Genomic DNA, 27,557 nt, shown 5'->3' with positions numbered 1-27,557 from the left:
CAATCAGGGTGGGGGATCTGCAGAGCTCGGGGGCGGAACCGCTGCCATGGCAACGAAGGTGGACCCAGGCGCTAGGCTCACGTTCCAAAATAGCTTTGGGTTATTCTGGGGTTGAGACCTCAACCAAGGTTTTCAGACTCCAGAAGCGGGTGGGATACAAAAGCGGTCTCATGGTTGTACAGCTGGAAGGGATCTTAGTGACTCTTCATTCTGCCCTTGAGGAAACTGCCCAGGAAGCCTTGCAGGGGCAGGACACTTAGACTACTTATTTATTCAATTCAGGATGTGCAAACAACAGTCCAGGCGCTCAAGATACAGGAATGAATAGGACCAACAGGGTCTCTGCTCTCCTGGGGTTTACATTCTCGTGGGGGGACGGGCGGGGGTGGATAATAGTGCTTAGGGAGTACAGCTCACATTTGTAGAGCGCTTACCATGTTCCAGGTTCTGTGCCAGCAAACGTTTGTCTTATGCATTATCTCATTTATTCTCACAACAGTCTTCGTCGATAAGTATTATCTCAAGAGATTGAATTCAATCGACTTTAGAAGGATTTTTCAGATTCTGAGGGAATGAAAGACCATAGCAAAAGACGCACAATCGAATTATAAAGGTGGAGGGGATTTTAATGATTCTTTTATTTTAGAGATGAGGAAACCGAGGCCAGGAGCGGTGAAGTGAATTGCGCAATTAATGACAGTCAAGACTGACATCAAGCCATCCCAGTTTTAATCCTGTGGCCCTTCCACTCCTCCTCCTCCTGATCTTACTTCTACTAAGGGCTAATAGTGAGACTTTTGTACCAGGCACTGCGTAAGAAATAGATCTCATTTGTTCTTCACAACTACCCTTGTGATAGACGGTGTGTGTGTGTGTGTGTGTGTGTGTGTGTGTGTGTGTGATAGGCACTCTTAAAACTCATTTTACATGTGCAAAAACAGGCACGGGAAGAATTTTCAGCAAGAAAGGTAGAAGGTAAAACAGAGTTAGGAAATGGAAAGGGGCAACTAACTACCTCATATTTTGGGGAAAGCTGGTAATATGTTTAGATAGAAGATTTTGGTAAAACATTCAGGGCTTTTTGGGCCATCTTGAACCTGTTACTTTTTGTTCTTGGACGTGTTTTCCCACTGATTTGCAAAAGTGTAGGGATGTCTTGAGGCTTAGAGTTGATATCTGGGATTCAGCAATTTTTTATTTACGGGGAAAAAAAATTTGGTAAGTGTTGTATGTTTTCCAACGACCACAAATAAAGAGGTTATCTCTTTACAGATAAGTAAAAAGTAGCAATTACAAGGAACACTTCAGGGGGTTCAGACCTGAGGGGCGTTCTTACAGTAATACATTAAAATTTTACAGGCCCTAGCTTGCAGTGAAGACTACGTTTCCCAGCGTGCACTGCGCCGCCCGCAAGTACTACGCCTTCCATCACTAGGACAGGGCGCGTACCGCGGAGCGCAATGCACCTTGGGGATTGTAGTTTTTTGCAGGCCCAACCGTTCCAACGGCCCGGAAGCAGCCCCCGGAAGTGCCGGCCCAAAGAGGTGGAGTCCGGGCGGTGGCGGCGGCAGTGGCGGTTGCCAGGATCCCGCGTTGCCGCCTGAGACCAGTAATATGGCGGGGAGGAGAAGGAGAAGGCGGCGGCGGACTGAGCTGCGCCCTGTCAGTACCAATTGAGCCGTTTGCTTCCTGACAAGGCCCGTGGCGAGGGGGAAAAAAAAAGCTGACGAGGCCGTGGGAGATCAGGTGTGTGCTTAAGGAGGGAACTAGATCCTCAGCGGGTCCCGGCTTTTAGGTCACCGGGGGAGGCGGAATTGGCGCCCTGAGAGCTGAGGGTGAACTCTGTGCCGAACCCTCATGCAGGTGGTGGACCCCTGAGCTTCGAGTCTCTAGAAAAGCGCCGAGTGTGAGGAGACAGGTGCCCGGGGACCAGCGACACGCGGCGCGGAGGTGATGCTCGGATGCTGGTGCTGCCTGGGCCCTCGGGATGGAGCCCCATCAAAGGAGCTGGGGGAGGTGGGCGTGGGGCCTTGGGGTCAAGGCAGAGGGTCCCTAGCAAACAAACTCGGGACAGAGCCGTAATCGCCTCACGTTGATAAAACTGGACCGTTTTTCTTCTCCCAAGATACTGGCGAGGGAGCGTCCTCAGGGTGTGCACTGGACATTCTGAAAGCCGGTTACCACAACCAAAGGCCCTAGGAGTGCTGTTTACTCTGCCTTTGCGACCCCGGGGAATAAGCTTGAGGCTAATAAAGCAAATTCTCTTGATTGCCTCTGATACTGCTAGGTGATTCCTATTCTGCAGGGTTATAATCCCGGTTCCCTACCCCCAGTTTAGGCAAGTGACAGGCTAGAGATTGATTTGATGGACAGGGGTCTGGAAACAACGAAATGAGGACGGTGTTGTCCCCCTTTCTGTGTTTTAAAGTTACATATGAATCCTACGAGGAACAAAGCACCGTCGCTACCCTCCCGATATTCATAACCTAGTGACAAAAATCATAATAATCATCATCCTCTTAATAATAAAAGCAGTCACCTATACTGGTCCTTTCAGCGTGTCCTGCATTATGCTAATTGCCACACACGTTTTAGTTCACTGAATTATTGAGACAGATACTCTGATTATCCCTGCGTTACAGATGAGGAAATTGAGGCATAGAGATGGTAAGTAAATTGCCAAGAACACACAGCTAATATGTCCCTGAATAAGAAACTTTCCTCTTTATTGCCTATACAAAAAGTTTGTCTTTGGGAGGACTAGGGGGTATACGAGCAGCTAGCATCCGAAAACACAGCAAGATCTGTTCTGTTACTTGCACTATCCCCTTTAGTGACATTTCTGGTAGAACACTGGTAAGGAGCATCCGTCTACGGGATTTGCAAAGAGACTCATTTGGAGAAGGGTCATGGTATAAATGGAGAAGACAAGGCATGTCTGAACTTGATGCAGCTGAAAATTGTTAATTCAAGTGGACTGGTAATGCCTGCTGGTAAACTGTGGGTCGTTAGATTTGTGGTTGGAGTGGCATTGTAGTCAAGGCTCTGTTCAAAAAAAAAACTTTGCTGACAGGTAATTGTGTGAGAAATGAAGTGCCTTCTTGCTAATCATATAGGATACAATGCTCATTTTTGAAATGATTGCCTTTGCAGTTGAGAGGTACCAGTTTCTTTGGAGAATAGGATCATCCATGAAACTACTAGTCTTTAAATTCCATTCTTCCTCGCTAGCTTCTTTTTTATCTAGTTCACTCTCTCCTTTTTTTCTTCTCTCCTGGTTTGCATTATTGTTTGAACCAATTACCCTAATTCATTTATTCATTACTTTTATCAAGTGCCTACTGTGTGCTGACACTGTTCTATGTAATGGGGATTCAGTGGTGAGCAAGACTGAAAAGGTACCTGTGCTTATGGAGCTTACATTTTGGTGGAGGAAGACAGACAAAACCCAAGGAGATAAACAAGATAATTTCAGATAGTGGTAAGTGCTATGAAAATTGGGAAATAGCAGGGTAGTGTGATAGTCAGTAAACGCAGGATTAATTTAGATGGGATAAACAGGGATGGCCTCTTTGAGGTCAGGGAAATTCACATTGAGGCTGAAGGATAGGAAAAATTCTTTCATGCTCTAGGATCATTTGGTAATTTCCATAATCAACCATATTTAGCACTTGTATTTGGGTATTAAAAGCCCTATCATATGCCCTAGTTATGCTGTAATAAAAAATCTAACACGGTACATCTGCAATATGCATGACAAACGTGTGCTGTTTAAGAGATTTGAATTTAACTTTCCAAAGCAATTGGCATATCTGTATGAGGTTGTTGAAAGAAAAATAAAACTTGCCACAAAAACATTTTATTCATTCTTTACATTTCCCAGAACTTTAAAATAGAATTTCATACTTGCTTGTGTATACATAGAAAGTAAATATTTCTTATAATTGTATAGTCATCTATTTACATGCCCTATAATGCTGAATGCGTGGGTTGTGTTAAAAAATATTTTTAAGTATTTTAGTAGAAATGGAGTTGTTTGAATTTCTCTTACATTTTAGCTTCTGCATATTTTGGTTGTTAAGATAACATAATGGGGGTTGAAATCCAGACTAAAAAATGAGGCCTTGGTATGTCATGCAGAAAGGTGTTGTGGTTTTTTTGTTGTTGTTGTTTGTTTTGTTTTTTTTTTTACTTTTGCTTGTTTTATGAATAAAAGCTTGAAAAATAATCTCATTCACACTCCAGTATAATTTTCTTTGAAATTAAACTCACACTTTTCATAAGTTGAATATAGAAATAATTAGAATTGATGGGATGGTAGGAAGAAGTTTTATTAATAAGAAGACTACCAGCTGGTCAAAATTAGCAATATATCTTATTTTTCATAATCAAATCATAATATGCTTTTTCTTCATTTCTAATTATGCTATAATGTGTCCCTGACATTTTAGTGTACTACATTTTTAAGTACCTTAATGCTTAAGACAGTATCTTATTCTATCTTATTTCATTGCTGCGTATCCCATATCGTCAATTAAATTTTCCACCCCCCGCCTTTTTTGGTTAATTGTTTTAAAATGAACACCTAAGGGAACATTATTGTATTTTTCTGTTTTCACAGTTCATACCCTTGCTGGTTATGAGTCTGATGTGTCTCTTTTCATTTTCTCTTACTTAAAGGAAACGATGCCAGACATAAAGCTATGGAAACAGGCAATCAAATATTTAACATTAGCTAAATGAATGAACGTGGTGGCTAATCCTTCCTGTTTACCTTGCATTTTCATAGCCATCATCACACTTTTCCAGAAGTTGTGAAATTACTGAGCTGATTGTTTTAAGTAGTTTGGTGGTGCTTAGAATTTTCAACAATAAGATAGTATTATTAAGAGAGCCAGTAGATACTCTGGTTTCCACCTGTGACTGATTTGTCTGGTGACTGTGGAGACCAGATATATTTTCAAGATGTGAAAGTACTAATAGACTTTGAACTTCATGATAACAGAAGAATTTTAAAAGGTAAATATCCTCTTTTATGTAAATAGCCTTTTTGTCTTTTTTTTTTCTTTTGGCATTTTTGCCTTTGTATGATTTAGTTTTTCTTGTGTAGGTAAGTCCTGCTAAGGAAAATACAATATTCTAGTTTATAATCTGAAGTGAGTAAAGTGGTGTAGAACTTTTGTTCCTTTAAGAATTTTTCCCTGGTGAGTTCTTAGTACTTTTCTAAACAAATCATATTTTTTTTTTTTTAATTTTTTCAACGTTTTTATTTATTTTTGGTACAGAGAGAGACAGAGCATGAACGGGGGAGGGGCAGAGAGAGAGGGAGACACAGAATTGGAAACAGGCTCCAGGCTCTGAGCCATCAGCCCAGAGCCCGACGCGGGGCTCGAACTCACGGACCGCGAGATCGTGACCTGGCTGAAGTCGGACGCTCAACCGACTGCGCCACCCAGGCGCCCCTAAACAAATCATATTTAAAGATTGATTTATATACATATGTTTGGGAATATTTAATATAGGAAGCAAGGCTTCACTGGGTAGGATCTTGAGGTGCTTACCTCTACTTAAGAATTCGCTGTTCATCAGTGAAAAAAAAAATTCTGGGGGCCAGTTCTAGGAATTGTAAATGCTAGAAATATTTAAGTGCTCTATAAAATTTGCCAAATCATGAAGATCTGTTTTTCTCAGCACATTGCAAGTGACATTTTTCTCTCTGACAGTGTAATTGTGGGAAGATGGAGGAGTATGAGAAGTTCTGTGAGAATAGTCTTGCTAGAGTCCAGCAGGCATCACTGTCCACGGAGAGCTTTCTACCTGTCCCATCTGAAAACATCTCACTTATCCGCTTCCATGGAGTGGCAGTGCTTTCTCCACTGGTAAACATTCTATGATTTTTAAATAATCTTTTTTTCTATACTGAGTCACTAAGGTAAGTTTACAGAAAAGCAAAGAAAGGGTTATAAACATTGAAAAAATGCTTCGTATTCATAATTAAATATAAAAGAGTTAGCGCTTTTTCCTCTACTAGATTGGCAAAAATCTGCTAAGACCTACCGTTCCTTAGGTTGTGGGGAAAAAGCACTTATCCTACATTTTTTCTGAGAGAATCAGCTGATTTTATTTTTTGGAGATCATTTTGGTAGTGTTTATCAGAATTTGAAAGTATATGTAACCTTTGATTTAGCAATTCCATTTTTGGGAATATCTTACACTTATACTGCTCTTTGTGTCCGAAGAAATACGTACAGGTTATGGTAGCATTGTTTGAAATATCAAAAGATTAACAAACAACGTAAATGTCCAGTAGTGGACTAGTTTAAAGACTGTGGTCCATTTTATAGAAATCTCATACATGCCATTGAAATGAATACAATAGACCTACATGTGCAGGCATGGAAGGATCTCCACAGTCTATTGTAAATCACTGCACACATCGTGCTCTCTGGAGCAGGGTAAAATAGTGCTTACAAGCCTGGCTCTGGAGCCTGCTGTCCTTGGTTTAAATCCCTGCTCTGCCACCTACCTGCTGTGTGAACTTGCAGGTCCATTTTCTTTTCTTGTACTTCTTTTTTCTTTCTTTCTCCCTCTCTCTCTTTCTCTCGCTCCCTTGCTCTCTTTCTCTCTGTCTCTCTCCCCCTCTCTCCCTCCCTCTCTCCCTCCCTCTCTGCCCTCCCCTTCCCTGTTTATTTAGTTATTTTGAAAGAGAGAGCATGAGCATGGGAGGGCAGAGAGAGCAGAAGAGAGGGATAATCCCAAGCATGCTCTGCAATGTTAGTGCGGAGCCCCACGTAGGACTTGAACTCACAAACCATGAGATCATGACCTGAGCCTAAATCAAGAGTCAGATTCTTAACTGACTGAACCACTCAGGCCACCCGCATTTTCTTTATTTTTGAAATGAGAATAAAAATAGTGTCTACTTTAAAAAAATTTTTTTTTTCAACGTTTATTTATTTTTGGGACAGAGAGAGACAGAGCATGAACGGGGGAGGGGCAGAGAGAGAGGGAGACACAGAATCGAAAACAGGCTCCAGGCTCCGAGCCATCAGCCCAGAGCCCGACGCGGGGCTGGAACTCACGGACCGCGAGATCGTGACCTGGCTGAAGTCGGACGCTTAACCGACTTCGCCACCCAGGCGCCCCAAATAGTGTCTACTTTAATAGGACTCTTTGGAGAATTAAATGATCTAATACATGTAAAATGCTTAGAACACTACTTGGATCATAGGAGGTACTCAAAATATGTTAACTATTTGGGTTTTTATATAAGATTCTTTTTCTTAGGAATGATAAAGGAATACAGGATGAGAAGGAAGACACACTTTTCATTGTAAACTCTTTCATACTGACTGAATGTGTTTAAAATGTGTGTGACTTTATTTCAAACCAGAAAATTAATATAATTGAAAGAAATTGCATGAAAAAAATTTTTTTTATATAACAGGAGGTAAAAGATCAGTATTTTCTGCCAACTTTTTGTAATGACATTTTCAAACATACAGAAAAATAGAAAGGGTAGTGCAGTGACTCCCCACATGTATACCATCTAGATTTAATAATTTTTAACACTTTTGCCATCTTTGCTTTATGGTGTTTGTGATTTTATATATATGTAGATGTGTATATACACATACATGCTTTTTTTTTTTTTTTTTTTTTTTTTTTTTTTTTTTGCGGAGCCATTTGAAAATTGAAGCTGTATAACAATTTTCTCTTAAATGTTTTGGTATAAATATTCTAAAAATAAGATATCCTCCTACATAAAATCCCCAATACCATCATCACATCCTAAGAAGATTAGTAATAATTTTAATAGCATCTAATATTCTGTTCATATTTAGATTTCTCCATTTGTGTTCAAAATGTCTGTTATACTATTTTTTTTTTCTAATCTGGGTCCAGTCAGAGTTCAAAAATACCATTTGCTTATTGTGGTTTTTTTTTTTTTTTTAAGTTGATTTATTTATTTTGAGAGAGTGAGAGAGAGGAGAGAGAGAGAGAATCCCAAGCAGGCTCTGCACTGTCATCACAGAGCCCGACGTGGGGCTCGATCTCATGAATTGTGAGATCATGACCTGAGCCAAAATCAAGAGTCAGACCCTTAACTGAGTTACCCAGGAGCCCCCAAAAGGGCTTATTTTATTTCTCATTTTAGAGCATTGGGTAAGTGAACAGGTTTTTTTCTTTCTTTTTAACTTTTTATTCAGTTGAGAATAATTTACATGCAGTAGAATGCACAGATCTCAAGTTCTAATGTTCCATGAGTTTTCATATATGGCGTACATCTGTATAACTCACACCTACACAGAACATCCTTGTGCCCACAGAAAGATCTCCCATGCCCCGTCCTCCTCATTACCCCTCACTACTGCTCAGATATCTTTCCCTGTGGTTTTTTTCTTTTTTTAATTTTTTTTTTTTTCAACGTTTATTTATTTTTGGGACAGAGAGAGACAAAGCATGAACGGGGGAGGGGCAGAGAGAGAGGGAGACACAGAATCAGAAACAGGCTCCAGGCTCTGAGCCATCAGCCCATAGCCTGACGCGGGGCTCGAACTCACGGACCGCAACCTGGCTGAAGTCGGACGCTTAACCGACTGCGCCACCCAGGCGCCCCTCTTTCCCTGTGGTTTTATCTGTTCCATGTTTTAATCATTCTGATTCAAAGCTTTCTGATTTTATGATATTTTTATATTTATGACAAATAATTATACATTTATGATGTTTTGCAGCTTACCATTGAGAGAAGGAAGGAAATGCAACAAGAAAAGCAGAAAGCCCTTGATGTAGAAACAAGAAAGCATGTAAATAAGAAGAAAGATTTACTGGCTCGTGTCCAGGAGATTCTTGAAAATGTTCAGGTGTGTAATGTAGGCTTTTAAAAATTATAATTAAGAAATCATGAGGTAAGCACTGATGATAATTTTTCAGAAATATGTTTGCACTTACTAGTTAGTTACCAATATATTTTACTATAATGTTTGAGAAGCTTTGTAGTTTGTAATATTCCATTTCAGTTACTCCAAAGAACACTCACTTGCTTGTTAGTGATGCCTAGTACTTGAATCAGAGGGTACTTAGACAATGGAGCCCTACCCTGAATATAATTGTTTATTGTCTGTGTCTTATGACTCTAAAAACATGGAATTCTCAGTGACAAAATGATAGAATCGACCATTGTGGTTTACCTCTGAACTAATCAGACTATTGACTCAATGACCTTATTCTCATTCTCTGCTAAAGTAAATAACTGCCCCCAATTTTTTTTGGTGAAAATTACCCTCTTAAATACACAAATGCAATTTAGATTAGATAAGTAGAATTGTCTACATTCATCTTAGATCCAAATAGAAACCATTTAAACAATACATTCATGCCGTTTGCAATTATTTTTATTTAGCTGAATTTAAATTTGTATAAACAATTTAAGGTCTGGATCGTACTAAAAAAAACCCAAATGAATTATGTTGAACAAATTATGTCTATCATACATAGCACTGTTCTGCAGGCTACATTTAAAATTTTCTTCATAATCTTAAAGGTTTGCAGTCTGTATAATTCATACTAGATGACACATGTATAATGAACCTGAGACTATTTCCCACCAACTGCTACCTTCATTTCTCCGTGGGTAGTAATTTAATTTGCAGATTATAATTACTGTCCATATTAAGTTTAAGGCTCATTTTAGTAGTGTACAAAATCATAGTTGCTGTATACACAAATGTGAAACGTGAGGTATTTTAAGAAAACGTTTTATTTTACTTGAACCTATGAATATGTTCCTGAGTATGTATCACTTTTGTTTTATTTTGATCCTGAGGTTGTGACTAAGTATACTCTGTTGTACTGTTTATTGCATAGTACCTGGAAACCATTATATGTCTTGGGATTTGTAAGGTAAAACAGGAGTGCCATATGGTCTAGGGAAAAAACACATACACAACGACCTAAAAATCTTAAAAAAAAAATTTTTTTTTAATGTTTATTTATTTTTGAGACAGAGAGACACAGAGCATAAACGGGGGAGAGTCAGAGAGAGAGGGAAACACAGAATCCGAAGCAGGCTCCAGGCTCTCAGGTGTCAGCACAGAGCCTGATGCGGGGCTCGAACTCACAGACCATGAGATCATGACCTGAGCTGAAGTCGGACACTTAACCGACTGAGCTACCCAGGTGCCCCTAAAAATCTTTTAATATTCAGGATTCTGGAGTCTGTATTGATAATATGATAATTTCTGTCAGCTTAACATATACTTGTATAATCTTTAAAAACCATCCTAGTTCACTTTTTATTCTTTTTTTTAACGTTTATTTATTTATTTTGGGGGGGGGGTGGTGAGCTGTGTGCATGGGGAAGGGATAGAGAGAGAGGGACAGAGATAGAGAATCCCAAGCAGGCTTTGCACTTTCAGTGCAGAACCTGATGCAGGGTTCAAACTCACAAATTGTGAGATCATGACCTGAGCTGAAATCCAGAGTCGGGCATCCAACTGACAAGCCACCCAGGCACCCCCTAGTTCACTTTTTATTCTTTTGCAAAGTCAAATGATTTAGATAGAAAGTGTAATTTTAATTTTTTCTGTTGGATCTCTTGTGTTATCAATTGTTCTCTTAATTTGGATTTTTTTTTTTTTTAATGTTTATTTATTTTGGAGACAGAGCACAAGTGGGGGAGGGGGAGCGAGAGCCAGAGACAGAATCTGAAACAGGCTGCAGGCTCTGTCAGCACAGAGCCCAACCCGGGGCTCAAACCCACGAACCATGAGATCATGACCTGAGCTGAAGTCAGACACTTAACCAACTGAGCCACCCAGGTGCCCCTGGAAAAAAATTTTAAATGTTTATTTATTTTTGAGAGAGAGAGAGAGAGAGTACGTGTGAGCAGGGGAGGGGCAGGGGAAGGTAGAGGATCCAAAGCAAGGCTCCCATCTGACACCAGAGAGCCCAATGTGGGGCTTGAACTCACAAACTGCAAGATCATGACCTGAGCTCAAGTTGGACACTTAACTGACTGAGCCACCCAGGTGCCCCTTAATTCAGAATTTTTTTTACTTTTGCTTGTTGCAAAACTCATTAACAGGTTGCTGTTTAAAAATGGCCATCGGTTAATCAAATTGAAGTTTGCTTTGATGTTTTGGATTTTAAGTTGAAAATTTTATTTCTAAGTAACTTAAGCTACATGGCTGAGCTTTCATTTACTACAAATTTGCCTCATCATATAGAAGGATTTTAGTTACAATGTTTAGTTTTAGTTACTACAAAATATGTTAGTCTTTGTTAAAGAAGGAGTCATCTATGTAAGAAATTTATTTGCTATTTTAACTCATACCTTGGTATGCTTCGATGACAGCTTTCATAGGAGGAACAACTGGTGACATTAATAACATGTAAACCAAAAGAAAGTTAATGAGACTCCTTCTATTCCAAGATTAAATTGCACATGGATATATGAATATACGTGTATACCCATACACATACATACATATTGTATCAGATTAGATAATCTCCTTTTTTTTCTTTTAATCTTTAAATAAACAGGCCAGAATGACCAATGGATATTTTTTATAGTAATTTGTGCTCCCTGTGATATAGGACACAATAGAAAAAGGTTATCTTAGTTTTTGTTTGTGTTTTCAAATATTAGAACTCTGAATTTTCTATTTCAATTTTATTTTAGAAAACAAATCAAAGGCTTTTTTTGTGTAATAAGGGAATATTAATTTTTAAATTTCCTTTTTCAGGTTAGAAAAGCACCTAATGCCGGTGATTTTGATCCATGGGAGACTGAAACGGTTTACTCTAATTCAGAAGAGAGAAACCTGAATGTCCCTGCTATGTTTCCAAATATCTTGCCAAGCCCTACTGAACACTCTACTTTAGGAAAGTCTGAAAAGATAACTGGAATTTTGCCACTGAATAATGAGGACCGATTTAAATTCAATGGGATAGACTTAGCTAGGGACTCAGAAGAATTTAATTCTCTGAAGCAGTGTGATATTTCAGATATTAGCCCTGCGGAAAACGAAGCCTCTGTAAAAACCCCCTCAGCAACCCCACAGGAGACTCTTACGTCTGATGGTCTCTTGCCAACACATGAAGAACCGGATCCATCACTTTCGGAAGTTACTCCAGATCCCTACATAATGAGTCTTCAGAACCTGATGAAAAAGTCAAAGGAATATATAGAAAGAGAACAGTCTAGACGCAGTCTGAGAAGTAGTGCAAAGAGGAGTGTTAACGAGAGTCATTCAGATAAAGAGAATGATGCTGGTAAAGTGACTGACTTTGGAAAGGAAAAGGCACAGTTGACTGGCAAACACTGTGGTTCAGTTATTCCTGACAAACCAAGCCTTAATAAATCAAATGTTCTTCTCCAAGGTGCTTCCGCTCAAGCAAGCAGCATGAATACATCAGTTTTAGGTAGCTTTTCTAAAGTGGACATACCTGTACGAACTGGCCATCACACTATTTTAGATCCTGATTCTGATTTTAAAGTCATTCCCACTTTTGTTACCGAAAATAATGTTATCAAAAGTCTTACTGGTTCATATGCCAAATTACCTACTCCAGAGCCAAGCCTGAGTCCTAAAATGCATCGAAGGCATTCTAGACCATCATCAGCATGTCATATACTTATAAATAACCCAATAAACGCCTGTGAGTTAAGTCCTAAAGGAAAAGAACAGACGATAGACTTAGTTGTTGAAGATACTGAGGAAAAAACACAAATACCTGAAACTGTGCCAAAGTTACCAGTTGATTTAGGAGTTTGTTCAAGCAAGGTTTATGTCACCAAAAATACATCTGAAGCCATACAGGAAGTGGTTTTAGGTAAATCAAATCAGGTATGTCAGTCTTCAGGAAATCACCTAGAAAATAAGGTTATTCATGGACTTGATGTCATGGAAGGTCACTTAACATGTGATGGGAGAGGGCCACACAAAATGGATAGTACGTGTACTGCGATGCCAAGATCGCATGAGCCGTATGCCACCGGTCAGTGTGTAGTGAGTCAAAACTTTGGACCCATGAGTGCACTCAAGTCAGCCAATGTGTTAGAGAAAAACTCCTGCAATTTACAGATGGAACTGAATAAGTCTTATGATGTAAAACACCCATCTCCTTTACTGATGCAAAACCAGAATACCAGACAGCAGATGGACACCCCTACAGTGTCCTGTGGAAATGAACAATTTTTGGATAACAGTTTTGAGAAAGTTAAACGGAGACTTGATTTAGATATTGATAGTTTGCAAAAAGAAAACTGCCCTTTTGTCTTAACAACCGGAATAACTGAACAGGAAAGGCAACATTTGCCAGAAAAAAGATACCCTAAGGGATCTGTCTACATCAACAAGAATAAAATGTTAGAAAGTAGTTCCAAAGGTAAGGAAACTCTGAAGTGTTTGATACCCTCCCAGCAGATGGCCCCTGTTTTTAATACTTTTTTTTTTTTTTTAATTTTTTTTTTTCAATGTTTGTTTATTTTTGGGACAGAGAGAGACAGAGCATGAACAGGGGAGGGGCAGAGAGAGAGGGAGACACAGAATCGGAAACAGGCTCCAGGCTCTGAGCCATCAGCCCAGAGCCTGACGCGGGGCTCGAACTCACGGACCGCGAGATCGTGACCTGGCTGAAGTTGGACGCTTAACTGACTGCGCCACCCAGGCGCCCCTTAATACTTTTAATTGACATTTTGAAAAACAATAATTGTCTTCATTTGTTCATCAGGATATTTAATTTCATTTCTCTTGTCATAGAACATATCATTAGCTATAGTTTATTGCCATTTGATAGGGTTTCTTAAAGGATTTTCTTTTTTTGAGAGAGAGAGAGAGAGAGCAAGCAAGCACACAAGCAGGGGAGGGTCAGAGGAGGGAGAGAGAATCTTAAGCAGCCTCCATACCCAGCTCTGGCTGACACAGGGCTCGATCCCATGACTGAGGCCATGACCTGAGCTGAAATGAAGAGTCAGAAGCTTAATGGACTGAGCCACGCAGGCACCCCTCTTCAAGGATTTTCTTATTTAAAATGTGAATCTTTCACAGTTCACTTTGTATCACAGAGAGTATTGTTAATGACTGGAAGAAAAAGTTCTTGCATGAAACATCACTCATGGTTTTAATCTAGTGTATTACTATGATATTTTCCTTTTGGACTGTGGTTTCTAATATTTTCATCAGTCCTTTCATTTGTAATGAGCTCCTCATGTAATTGGTCCTTCAGGGAACATCTGAACATCAAATTATTAGAGAAAAATCACAAGTCCCTGTGAGTAGCGTTTCAAGAATGGCATCTTTATTGATAAAAAATATTTCAAATTTCTTTCTCATCTAGTGTTATATTAACAGCAACTTGTTAAAACATGCCTTCTTCATTAATCCTTATTTTGTTGTCATGGTTCATCATTCTTCATTACTGATACGGAAGATCTGAGTCAAGTAAATGAAGTTCTTGGACATAAACATTTCAGTTCCAATGTGATAAATATCTTCCTAAAAAAACCTTCACATTCTGTAAAATTGCACACTATGACAGGGTTTATAGGACAAATAGGGTTTTAAGGCCTGTGTAACTTTATAAGAACTTTAATAAATAAACATCAGTCGATATCTGGGGAGCCAACCTGGATAATCCAGACGGACAGTACAGCATGGCTGGAGGCTGTCCCCATGAGTAGCAGACACCCACAAAGCCAACCATGGGGCAGTTCTGGCAGTGCTTTAATAGGAGCGAGGCCAGTCATGGAGGTAGCCAGCTTGCTGTCAGATGAGCCCCTGGACAGTGCTCATTTATGAAATTCTTAAGGTAGAGCTGAATGATCTCTCACTATTGGTTGTGTGGTTGGGCTAAGGAGCTTTTTCCTTTTTTGCTAAAAGTTGTAATTCTAGCCCTGCTTTTCTAGTCCCTTTTGCCTATGAAAAATTGCACATGAACAAATGCAAACTGTTGTAAATGAATACAATGTATTTAGGAACAAATTATGGGGGTACCATAGAAGATAGACAGTATGCTTATCTTCAGTGAAAATCATTGACTGTATATTCGGAAAGAATAATTCTTTGAATTTTGTTGAATCGTGATGGATCCATGAATATGTGCTATGTCTGTGTAATACTTGGTATTTCAACATTTCAGAGTGGCTTACCCCTTTCTATTCAGTAAGTTGTATAGTTGTAATGATTTAATACATTTTTTAGTTAGTAATTCTGATATATGTAATTTTAATTTCTGATGTGTTTTGGAACCTGAAGCTGAGAAGCTTTGCACTATCAAAGGAACATTTATTTAAAAAACCAAACCAAAACAAAACTGCAAGCCACGATGCCAGAGATCCTGGGAAAGAACAAGAGTCAGAAGAATAAACAGATGAGAATCACATCTTGAGGTTAATTTGAGTGAGGAGAATCCAGACTGAACACATGGTCTTGGCTCCATCAGTTCAGATCGTGATGCGATCTGTTGAGCGTGGATGGTGGTGACACACAGGCCTTTATTTGGTAGCATGCAGTGAGGGGAGGGGCAGAGGATGTGGTTCACAGTGGGGACCTGGCTGTGCCTTGATTGTGTCATGTCAGATGTCGGAATGCTCTTTGGTCAGAAGCATAATTTAAATTGTGTATCAGATATTAGTAAATTTTCTAAATTTGAGGGTATGTGTTTCTTTTCAGAAGGCGAGGAGATATTAAAAAGCAAGATGTTAGCTTTTGAAGAAATGCGGAAGAGACTAGAAGAACAGCATGCCCAGCAGTTATCACTACTCATAGCTGAGCAGGAAAGGGAACAGGAAAGATTGCAAAAGGTGAGGAATTAAAATGTAAGGACATGGAGCTGGTAAGTGGAAGTTAGCCCAGGATATGTGTGAGTTTTGGTCACACGTTATGTATAGGATACTTGTAGTTTTTTCCCCTGTATATCTTAATCTAAGGGGGTGATTGATTTTGATACATGGATATTGCCGAATTGTGAGGTTTGATATTTAGCTTATCTAAAAATAAATGCATAATTTATCAAAAGGAGACTTCTGATTCCTTGACCCAAAACGTTTAATATTTTTCAAAGGTATTTTATACATAGATGCTGAAATATGCATTCTGCATGAGTGTATTGAAGGGGAAGAATACTTGTTTTAAGATTTCACTTGAGGTAGGAAAACTTGAAATTAATCATTTGCTGATAATACCCCATTACTTTTAGCTAAGCCTAAAATGGTGGTATTTTGGGATATAATTAAAAGACATAGCAGGTTATAATACATGGTTAATCTACAGGAAATAGAAGAACAGGAGAAAATGTTAAAAGAGAAGAAGGCAGCTGAAGCCTCTGAATTGGGCATTCACAGTGCAGTGGACTTAGAATGGAGAAAAGTGAGTGACTCTGGTTTGCTGGAAACAATGCTGTCTCAAGTGGACTCACTCCATACTTCAAATTCAAATAGTTCTGGTAAATGTTTTTAGAATTCTCTTCCATTTGGGAAAGTTATCCCACAGCAAGGTATTTTATTTGGCACACTTTAAGGCTATAGCTCTGTTCTTTTTTTTTTTTTAATGTTCATTTTTGCAAGAGAGAGAATGCATGCATATGCAAGCAGGGGAGGGGCAGACAGAGGAGACAGAGTAGCTGAAGCCAGCTTTGTGCTGACAGCAGAGAGCCTGATGTGGGGCTCAAACTGCTGAACCATGAAATCGTGACTTGAGCCAAAGTCAGACACTTAACTGACTGAGGCACCCAGGTACCCCCAAACTGTAGCTCTTCAAGTAATTCTATTTACCAGTAACTAGTGAAAAATGAAATGATGGCAGATCAAAGACTAGTGAGCAGGTGTTCATGAGAAAAGCCACCTCAGTGAGGAAAATACCAGGAAATTTGACTCAGAGCCCAGGCTTTGTTTATTCATGCAGCAGGTGATGTGCTTTAACTGAAAACACAGTTTGCAATCTCCTGAGTGATCTTGAATTACATCTAATTCTTCAGACCCAGCAAGAGCATATCTTCACATCTTCAATTATCCAGAGATGCTGTTTGTGTTGAGAAGCTCCATCTGGTGCATAAGCTTAAAGTCCATAAATATTTTAAGTCTGCACATGGATTAGTTTCAGAGGCGGTTGTTCTTCTTAGTGAGTCATAAGTGTTTATTTGGACATTTTGCATATTCTGATTATATAATATCAAGTATAATACTCTATGTATATTTATTTTTCCAGGTTTCACGAACTCTGCCCTACAGCATAGCTTTGGTTCTGCAAATGAAGCACCCTTCTACCTCTGGGGATCATCAACTAGTGGCTTCACCAAACTCTCAGTAACAAGGGCTTTTGGAAGGGCCAAAACTAAATGGTCTCAGGTGGGCATACTTCATGATATTTGTGTATCCGTCTGCCTAGCTATATTTTTTAAAGAGGTACATTATCTTAGGTTGTACAAATGGGGACAGATATTTTTGCCATACATCAAATAGCTTAGCTTTTGTCAGAGATGAAACTACACAGAGCACACATATGTAGAAGAATTTAGCTTATTGTAATAGATTGGGAAAACATCTTGAGTATAATGCTCAGATCCTCAAATAATTGTATCTGTCTTATTTCTTCCAGGTTTTCAGTCCAGAAGTACAAACAAAATTTAACAAAGTAACTGCAGTGGCAAAAGGATTTCTAACTCGTAGGCTTATGCAGACAGATAAGCTAAAACAACTTCGCCAAACCGTAAAAGTAAGAAGCTTGTCCATTGTTTGTATTTCACTTCTGTCTCAGTCTCCCAGTTCAGTGATAGCTAGTCACTAGCTGGAGTTGACCAATTCGTTCAGAACTTAGGCAGATCCAACATTTTTTTAGTCACTGCAATAGAGGCAGTTACAGAAATGTGATTAATCTCAGTCTGATAATTTTTTTAAATATTTAAATGAAGTAGTTTGGGTATTTTTGTCTTGCTTTAGAGAGTGCTGTTTGCCTTCTGATAAGTAATAGTTTTATGTTCTCACTGATTTTGAATTGGCTGAGAAAAAATCAGAAGAAAATTCCAGTGATCATCAATCTTTCTAGAAGAGTGGTTTTTGAAGGAGCATTTCTTCTTCCAGGACACTATGGAATTCATAAGAAGCTTTCAGTCAGAGGCACCATTAAAGAGAGGAGTTGTCTCAGCACAAGATGCTTCTCTTCAGGAAAGAGTGTTAGCTCAGGTAAATGCCCACATCCTGTAGGCTTTTAGGGAATGGACATTTATATCTCTCCCTTCATTTCACCACTGAAAATAGGTTTCCATTAAAACTTTAACCTTTTTCTCTAAGTGAAAGAAAGTGCATAGAATATTACTAAATTCTAATCTCATCTTTTTAAATGGGCAAATATTTTCTTCTTTTGAACCTAGTTGCGAGCTGCCCTGTATGGTATTCATGACATATTCTTTGTAATGGATGCAGCTGAGAGAATGTCTATTCTCCATCATGACCGAGAAGTTCGCAAAGAGAAAATGCTCAGGCAAATGGTATGTTATCTGATTTTTTAATGAATGAGTGAAAAAGAAAAACTCTATTTCTTCTATGCTCGCAAGACACTTCTGATACCAAATGTGTGAGGTTTTCCCCCACTCCAGCAGGGTGTCCTACAACTCAATTCTGATTCTTTCTACTTGGAGTTAAGAGTCAGATACTACAAGTTAAGGAGGCAGTTAAGATTCCCCCATCCAAAGTCTCAGGTTGTCACTTATACTTCTGACCGACTAGCTTTAAAACAGGGTTCCCACAACCCTGTCTTTGGGTTTGATAATTTTCTAGAGTGGCCTACAATACTCAGGGAATTTACTGGTTTATTATATAATAAAGGACATAATTAAGGATATAGATGAACCACCAGATGAAGAGATAGATAGGGCAAGGATTGGAAGGGTCTTGAGGGCATGAGCTTCTGTCTGCATAGAGGACATCTTCCTGGCACATGGATGTGTTCACTGCCTGGAAGCTCTCTGAACTCCATATTTTAGGTGTTTTTATGGAGGCTTTCTCATACAGGCATGATCAATGATTAACTCAATCTCCAGCCCTTCTCTTGTCTCTGCAAGATAAGAAGCTAAGGCTGAATGTTCCAAGCTTCTACTCAGGCTTGGTCTTTCTGATGAATAGTCTGCACCTGGGGGCCCCCCAAAAAGTTGTTCGATTAGAACAAAAGATGCTCCTGTCACCCAGAAAATGACAAGGGATTGGAGCTGTGTGTCAGGAACTGAGGTAAAAAACCAAATATTAGAACAAAAGATGCTTCTACCAGGGCACCTGGGTGGCTCAGTCAGTTAACTGACTGACTGACTGTTGATTTCAGCTCTGGCCTTGATCTCAAGGTTCATGGGATTGAGCCCTGCGTTGGGCTCTGCACTGACAGAGTGTAGCCTCCTTGGGACTCTTTCTTTCTCCTCTTTCTCTCCCAAAATAAATAAGTAAACTTATTTAAAAAAAAATGTTTCTACTCTTTCACTCTCAGATTTGCAAGGGTTTTGGGAGCTCTGTGTTAGGAACAGGTGTCAAAGATCAAATATTAGCAGGAACTAGGGGCAGAGACCAATATATTTCTTATTTCACAATGAGGTTCTTCTGGGTTTGGGGTAATTGATACTAAATCTCATTCTCTCTCTTTTTTTTTTTATTTTTTTTTTAAGTTTATTTTGAGAGAAAGAGAGTGGGGAGGGGCAGAGACAGAAGGAGAGAGAGAGAATCCCAAGCAGGCTCTGGGCTGTCAGTGCAGAGCCCTACGCAGGCCTCAATTCCACGAACCATGGTATCGTGACCTGAGCCGAAATCCAGAGTCTGACACTTAACCTAACCGACTGAGCCACCCAGGTGCCCCTCATTCCCTATTTTGACTTCAGCAGCTTCCCTGCAATTCTTAAGCACAGACAATCCCCAGGATTACCAGCAACATGCAACTCTGATGACAGATTTAAAAGAATTGCACAGGGGCACCTGGGTGGCGCAGTCGGTTAAGCGTCCGACTTCAGCCAGGTCACAATCTCGCGGTCCGTGGGTTCGAGCCCCGCGTCGGGCTCTGGGCTGATGGCTCAGAGCCTGGAGCCTGTTTCCGATTCTGTGTCTCCCTCTCTCTCTGCCCCTCCCCCGTTCATGCTCTGTCTCTCTCTGTCCCAAAAATAAATAAAAACGTTGAGAAAAAAAAAAAATTAAAAAGAATTGCATATTGTTTTGTGATTGGATTTTGGAGTTGAAGCTTTGACTGTTGTTTGGATGGCTTATAAAAAACTATCACTGGCTCCGCATTGAATTTCCTTGAAACTATCATGTAGATTTTGCCTTTTTTGGAAACCAGAGTTATTTGAAATATATCAGGGTGTTGGAGGAATGTGGTTTGAGTCATTGGTCTTCATGTGGTAGCCAAAAGAAAAGCCAAGTTTATTACTTCATTGGGAAAAATCATTGTAATTATTAACAAATTGGACTGTTTCAGTTCTAAAGACAGACTAAAATTCAGAATGCTAGTAAGAGAAGATTTTCTGTGCAGTTTGAGATCATCCTATATTATTTTAGTGGTATTACTGGTACCATTAAAGCTTTTTGTTTTGTATTTTAAAGGACAGAATGAAAAGCCCACGAGTGGCCCTGTCAGCTGCAACACAGAAGTCTCTCGATAGGAAGAAGTACATGAAGTAAGTGTACTTCCTGTCACATCACATTAATCCAGTTATTGCCAAACCAATTAATTTTAGTCATCTATTGGTCTCTTTGTGTATTCAAATTAGAAAAAAGAACAGTTCACGTTTTGACAGCTGAGCTCAGAAATCTCTTTTTATATAAATAGTTTTATTACTCAGGTGATAAAATCTGATTTAATCTTTAGGTAAAACATATAAACTACTAAATTTGACAGTGTTCAACTTGTGTAATCGATAGCCATTCAGCCTTAAAAATAGTTAATCTTTATATTCACTGTCAATTTTACTTCTTTTGGATATATTCTTTTTTTTTTTTTTTAATATTTATTTTTGAGATAGTGCCAGCAGAGGAGGGGCAGAGAGAGAGGGGGACAGAGGATCTGAAGCAGGATCCCAAGCAGGCTCCATGCTGACAGCAGTGAGCCTGATGCGGGTCTTGAACTCACAAATTGTGAGATCGTGACCTGAGCCCAAGTCGGATGCTCAACTGACTGAGCCACCCAGGCAACCCTGTAGTCTTTTTCTAATATGCGAAAGACTTCACGGGAGGGAAACCTAATGCAAAGTGACTATCGTTGCAAGCTGTTTCTTTCTGGAAAGTAGTCTCTGGTGTGCTTAGTACAGCTGAGTAGTACAAAACTTGCAAATGATTTGTTTCTGTCATCGTGTATCACATCTGTAAGGGTTTTCTCTCCCTTTCTAAATACATTGTGTGTCCTTATTTTTATGTTGTGTTAGAGCTGCTGAAATGGGAATGCCAAATAAGAAATTTCTGGTTAAACAAAATCTTTCTGAAACAAGGTGAGAAAAATTACTTCATCTCCGTGAGAAGCTATTTATTTATTTAAAAAAAAGATTTTCTTTGTAAATGCCAAGCTTGCTCTTTGTTATTTCTAACTTGACATCAGCAGAACACTCACAGCTGATTGGAGGACTGAAGAATGGCCAAGATCCATATTAACCCTAGGTCATGTAGCTGGCTATATGACAGACCACATGTCTCAGGACCTTTCTATAGGACATGCTGTCTTGGGTAGAAATTTGAGCCCCCGATGTCCTGAGTTCAGCTCACAGTCTAGGACTTATTTAGGATAATTATTTAAAAACCTTAGAAATCTAGCTTAATATTTCAGACCTGTTTTCTACTTTTACAAGAGTGATGTTACTTCCCTTGGATGTTTGAAAGGAAAAGTTGGTTTTTGTGAAGCGTATAAATAAACTATCTAACACACAAGAATTAAACACTTGAGACATCCAGACAAAAACCTAAGATTTGGGCTCTTGGTGAAAAAAATATAAGTACCCTATTAATATGCTTCAGTCATTGTGATTTGCTCCGTGGTATTACATTGGTATATCTGCATAGATGACCAGTGTCACCTCACTGTTAATCATCTTTCACCTATTTAAAAAATGGGGGGGGTGGATAACTGAATTTATGTCAGTCTCTTCTGAATTAATTTTTTACTTACTTTGTTAACAGAGTCCTTCAGCCAAACCAAGGACAGAATGCACCAGTTCATAGGCTACTTAGTAGACAAGGGTAAGAATGCCACCCCTGGGTATTTAAAAACATCTAAAGCAAGATGAGCTTTGAGAAGGAAAAATAATTTAGTATCTTTACATAAAGGATATCTATTTTACAAGTGTGATTTGTTTTATAGCATTGCGAAGATCTTTTAAGTTTTGTGCTCCAAGATAATCCTTTGGTGTACTGTTGTGTATTATATCTTAATTACCATCTTATGTTGGCATGCTTTTACTTTTCATTTCATACCATTTTGCTCATTAAGTATTGTAAGCATTCATATAGTAAGTTCAGCATCACCAAAGTGATCCTTCCAACAAAGTATAAGCCTTGGTTCTAGTCTCCCGATGAAGGAAAGCGTAGCTTCCTTGCTGTGCGTATTCGTGAGACTTAAGTTCTTTCCAAGCATATTTGCACTTTGAACTGTTGCAGTATGGTTGCTTTCTTTGAATGTTGAACATTTAGATCTTGATGCAAGTGACTTATTAATTCTTTTATATTCAATTAGAACCCCTAAGACATCAGTGAAGGGGGTTGTGCAAAATAGACAGAAGTCTTCACAGAGCAGAGTGCCTAACAGAGCGCCTGTTTCAGGTGTGTAGCAAATGAGTTCTTCAAGCCCATTCAATAGAAGGACGTGCACGAGCTGCCCCACGATGCAGGCCATACGAGTGCAATGTCTTGTCTTTCCTTGCCACCATAATTTGGGCATATTCACAGTCATTCCTGCTAATGACCACCGTGTTAGTATTTTGTGGCGGTCAGGAGACCTTGGTAAAACTGTGTGTCCAATCTTGGCTTCTGTAATAATCCCGTGGAAATGCTATACATTTTTTTAATCTGAAAAATCTGTAGAATTGTATGTGCCTAATTGAGAAAACCTTTTTATAAATGAGTAAAGTATAATAATCTGATGCCTAAATCTGTGCATGTTTGTTGAGCTTTGGGGAAGTGTATCACCCAGGAATATTTGTATCTGCACATAAAGTGATGAAAAATTTCTCCCTCTGGCCACAAGATCACATGTGAATATGCCAGGCGGGAGGGGGTAAGTTTTGTTTCTGTTATTTTGTGGATTTTAAATTCTGTTTATGGTGGCAAGAAGACAAATTTAATATGAAACTCATGCCAAACTTTTAAGCTAATGTTTTAATATTTGGTAGGTGTCTTTGTTAAGATACTTTGATAAGCTCACCAAAAATTATGTGATCCATTAAACATACTTTCAAGATGCTTTGCTTTAACTACACTTCTTTCTAAACATTTAAAAGAAACCAAAAATTAATCACTAGGCAATGAGTTAATCATTTTAATCTTCCCATTAATATACAATTAATTACTAGGCAATGAGTTATTTAATCAATTCTAATCTTCCCATTAATATACAATTAGGCATATTTAGAGCTTTTATTACTAACTGATTTCCTCCAAATTAGGAGGGAATGAACAACATAAGTTTTTTTTGTTATTGCCATTTGTTCGCATAAGTTCAAAGAGGGAACAAGATACTGAACATAGCTTTGAAATGATTGCTGACTTTTTGCATGTATGTAGTGAATTTAATTTATAATGTTGCACTTGTAGAGGATAATGTAAAAGGTCATCTTTTGGAAGCCACTGTGAGTGACAGTCAATGGAGGTGTTTTAAAGGGGGTTATGTAGTTGAGGATTCTGCTTCCTCCAGAGGTGGTCAGAATCACCTGGTTTGAAAGGTAACTAGGAGAACTTCAAGCAAACACCAGATCTGCGGCTTGTGAAGTTATGTGGGATTTCAAGACATTTTCAATTTTTTCCCATATTAGAGTCACATATTGTGATAAATTCTGGCCAGCTGGCAGTTGATTGAGGAGTTAGTACTGTTTTGCGTGATATTATTTATTGCCACAGTGACTACTCTCCATGTTCTTGTCTCATGCATTTCATCTCCACTGTTTGTCCCTTGTGAATTTGTAAGAAAAGAGCCAAGTAATACTCAACAGTATGAAGGGTGAATAGGAAATCACATTAGGAACGGAGTAGTGCAGTTAGTCATGTCCTCAAGTTCAATGTTTAGAACTATTGTGGTTTAATTGCATTGCAACATAATTATAAATACAAATGAACTTAACTCTTAAATGAACATGTACAATTACTATGTATCCAAACAAGTACAAAATTTCTTTCCTATTTTTCTAAAGATTTATTTATACCTGAGTGCCTAGACAATTGAAAAAGACTAACGATTTTATCATTGTATGTAAATTGAAAAATTACGGTATGACTGATTAAGATTCTAAGTATGAATCTCAACCCAGGGACCCATAGTTGCAGTTGAAAAGATTTTTCTTTCCTGCTTAGATTCTTAGTGGCTTGGATTGTGTTACAAACAAACTTGAAACTTATGCTTTAGTTTGATCCGCATGGAGAATGAATGTTTATTAAGCAATTGATAGAAAGCTAGTTTTTTTTTGTGATGACAGACTTTCATACTGTAAGATTGGAGTAGAATGCCAAGGGCTTACAGCTTGCTGCAGAGCACTTAAAGTTTATAGTTCTTACAAACTCAGTTGCAATCACTGATCGTATGTTTTAAGACCTGTTTGGCTCATTTGATGTCTGGTGCTTGACTCAGGAGTTTATAGTGAAATTCAGAAACCACTAATTAAAGCAGAGTCGGAAGCAGTATGGCACAGTGGTTATTGGGTCAAACAGCAAATCAGGGGTAACTGGGTTCTCAGAGTATCTGTTACTTAGGCAAGTGACTTCCTCTCCCATGTCTCGGCTGTATTATTCTTAAAATAGTAGTAAGTTTCTACCTTGGGATTATGTTATGTAAGGATTAAATATAATAATGTACATTGCCTAGCTCAGTGCTTGGCATTATATAGTAAACACTCATTAAACGGTATTATAAAAAAACTGACATTGAGAAATAATATTAGTTTTGCTCTATTTTTAGGAGCATATGCAGGAAAAACCCAAAGAAAGCGGCCAAATGTTGCGACAATTTAAGAAGACAACATTCGTTAGGATAACCAAGGGGTGGATGGGAGGTTTCATGCATACGGTTTTCCCTGCCCAGGACTTTTTATTTAAGCCTGGACTGTTTACACAGGCAAAGTGACATCAAAGGGCTGAGCAATTATCTGGGCAACTTGATCAGTCTGGTTAATTCCTTCCCTACACCGTCATTTTCCTCTCAATGTTAGGCTTGGGTGAAGGCACATTAGTATTTAGCAATTGACCATCTCTTTGCTTAAACCTGTACAAACCTAAGTTTGTTTTCTGTAGCCAGATGTCTGCAGAGAACGTTTTTGTAAACTTAAAGGGCATTTGGATTTATTTCTATAAAATGTCAAAAAGGTGTGATAAATTACAAATTAAGTTCTCAAATATAAATTTCATTCATCTCTGCATACTGATTGCTAAATTTGATAAGTTAGATACTGTTGTATTTGAGGGGAAATTACTGCAGAAGGATGTTTTTCTCCTGGGTTATGTAACTTTAAAAACTGATTAATCTCTCAGTCTTCATATTCTTGGATTTATGGGATAACCACATAGGAGAAAACACTCGCCTGCTGATTGTGGTCCACCCCAACTTTACCGTAGAAGTGGTTGGGGGCCACTGCTTTGATCAAAAGTACATTCCTCTTAACAGCTAGTTGTCTTGTGCAGATATGCTAGGTTTAATGTATGTTACCCCAGTACTCTTGGAAACACTTCTCCTAAATCATAAAATCTTTCTATGGAGGGTAAAAAATTAGGGGAGATAGCACAATCTTCTGGAATGTAGTAGCACCTAGGAGTGAATCAGTGCATCCATTTCTGTAAAATAGAGTAACGCTGCATGCGCTTCTGTTTTCTTGGTGGTCTGCGTCTTGTCTTTCTTCATGGTCTGCTCTTTGTAGCTTGCTTGATTTAGGAGAGACTAAAGGGCTATATAACAACAAGTTCAGATTTGCAGATGGAACAGGAATATTGTCAAGCTGAAGTTACGCATTACTGAGGAGGCACTGTCGTTTAAGGTTTTCATCACTGACATATTCATTTAAAATATAAACCAAAAAATGTTACCAAGGGAACATGATTTTATGAAAGTGAATGCCACTGTTAATTTATCATACCATTTCCAAAAAGGGCTTTGTGCTTCTCACATAAAATCGGGACTGTGTACATTTACTCTTTCTAACTTGAATTTTAAAATGATACTGGTATTTTGAAAATGCAGACTGTATATATTCTTAATATCCTTTGAAGAAGGTGGAGATAAAGATTGTTTTCTCCAGTTTTCGGCCCTATTTAAAAGTTAGCTATTACATCCAGCTGTAGACCGTAATAATCTACCCAGGGTGTAAACTTGATTTTCTTTATTGAGATGTATCATTTGTTGAGTGAGTGAGCCAGGAAATCAGAAGGCGGTCAAAAATGTCTGAGTTACTGATATATTCTTTATAAAGTATAGCAAAATATCTTAATATGATAAATTGTGCTTTATCATTCTGAAAACTCAGGATACAGCTTACTCATATCATTGTGGGTCTTTCCAGAAAGACAGATACTTCCAAATTTTGTGTGCACTAATGCAAATTAGCTAAAAAAAAAATAGTTTTGGAGAAAGTTAAAACTAGCTTTAGATTAAGGTTGACAAACTTGAGTGTTGTTTTTTTTAAAGATAAAAGCCTGTGTGTTTTACACATATTTTAATGTTCACAGCTTTTCCTCATAAAAGTGCCAGACATCGTTTTGTGCTTTTGATGGATTTTTAATTTATATACATTATTTTTGTTACTTTTACTTTGAGTGGAATGCCCATTAATGTAAATTGTATTTATTTTTATACTTTAATTTTCACTAGTTTTGCTTCTAGGCAGAAGGCAAAATAAACTTTTCATCTTAAAAGAAATGTAGTTTGATCTTCTTTATTTACCAATGGAAGGACCGTTGATGGATGCTGAAAAGTATCTGGCCAAAACAATCCGTAACATGATCTTTTTTTTAATCATTAAAAGCCCCACGAAAGGTATATCCCACCATTTAGGGTGTAACCTATACCACTGCTTCGTCCAGCATCCGAGTTTTGCACAAACTGTACTTTGCAGGCGGTGAAAAGGTCACCGGGGCGCTAAAGGGCTTCGCTTTTTAGGAGCTGGCCGCCTGCGTGGGGCCAAAGGGGAGGGGTGCTCAGCTTGCCGCTCCCATCAAAGCCGCTCAGGTGCACAGCTTCGAGATCCGGCTCTTGTTCCTGCGCCCTCGTCCCAGCTGAGCGCAGCGCGTGCTCCTCGTTTTTACTCCCACAGAGGAGAGGCTGCACCGCCCAGTCCGCAAGGCAGGGTGGAAAGAGCCCCTCCCTTTCCCTGTGGCCACCCTTGAACTCTGGTTCATTTCGTGTGCG

The 27,557-nt window shown here is 38.8% G+C and overlaps 1 protein-coding gene across 14 annotated transcripts; it reads left to right on the top strand.

Moving 5' to 3' along the window:
- Positions 1 to 1,519: 1,519 nt before the first annotated feature.
- On the top strand, positions 1,520 to 27,068 carry CCP110 (centriolar coiled-coil protein 110). Of its 14 annotated transcripts, XM_045461685.1 has the most exons (18): positions 1,521 to 1,746; positions 1,864 to 1,950; positions 3,336 to 3,481; positions 4,681 to 5,019; positions 5,724 to 5,879; positions 8,736 to 8,864; positions 11,748 to 13,392; positions 15,678 to 15,808; positions 16,278 to 16,449; positions 17,211 to 17,350; positions 17,601 to 17,717; positions 18,083 to 18,184; positions 18,373 to 18,489; positions 20,576 to 20,649; positions 21,394 to 21,456; positions 22,139 to 22,198; positions 22,692 to 22,777; positions 25,122 to 27,068. In XM_045461685.1, exons 5-18 carry the CDS (start codon positions 5,739 to 5,741, stop codon positions 25,172 to 25,174), a joined length of 3,030 nt encoding a protein of 1,009 aa, XP_045317641.1. In that variant the 5' UTR covers positions 1,521 to 1,746; positions 1,864 to 1,950; positions 3,336 to 3,481; positions 4,681 to 5,019; positions 5,724 to 5,738; the 3' UTR covers positions 25,175 to 27,068. The 14 variants fall into 14 exon arrangements, with proteins under 14 accessions (XP_045317642.1, XP_045317649.1, XP_045317650.1 ...); XM_045461682.1 differs by lacking the exon at positions 4,681 to 5,019; XM_045461686.1 differs by lacking the exons at positions 1,864 to 1,950; positions 4,681 to 5,019 and having other exon boundaries at positions 1,520 to 1,746; positions 15,681 to 15,808.
- Positions 27,069 to 27,557: the final 489 nt, after the last annotated feature.

This window comes from Leopardus geoffroyi, chromosome E3, assembly GCF_018350155.1.
Source record: "Leopardus geoffroyi isolate Oge1 chromosome E3, O.geoffroyi_Oge1_pat1.0, whole genome shotgun sequence".
NCBI classification, from domain to species: Eukaryota; Metazoa; Chordata; class Mammalia; order Carnivora; family Felidae; genus Leopardus; species Leopardus geoffroyi.
The sequence above is the reverse complement of the archived record's forward strand: the minus strand, read 5'-3'. Positions and strand labels throughout refer to the sequence as shown.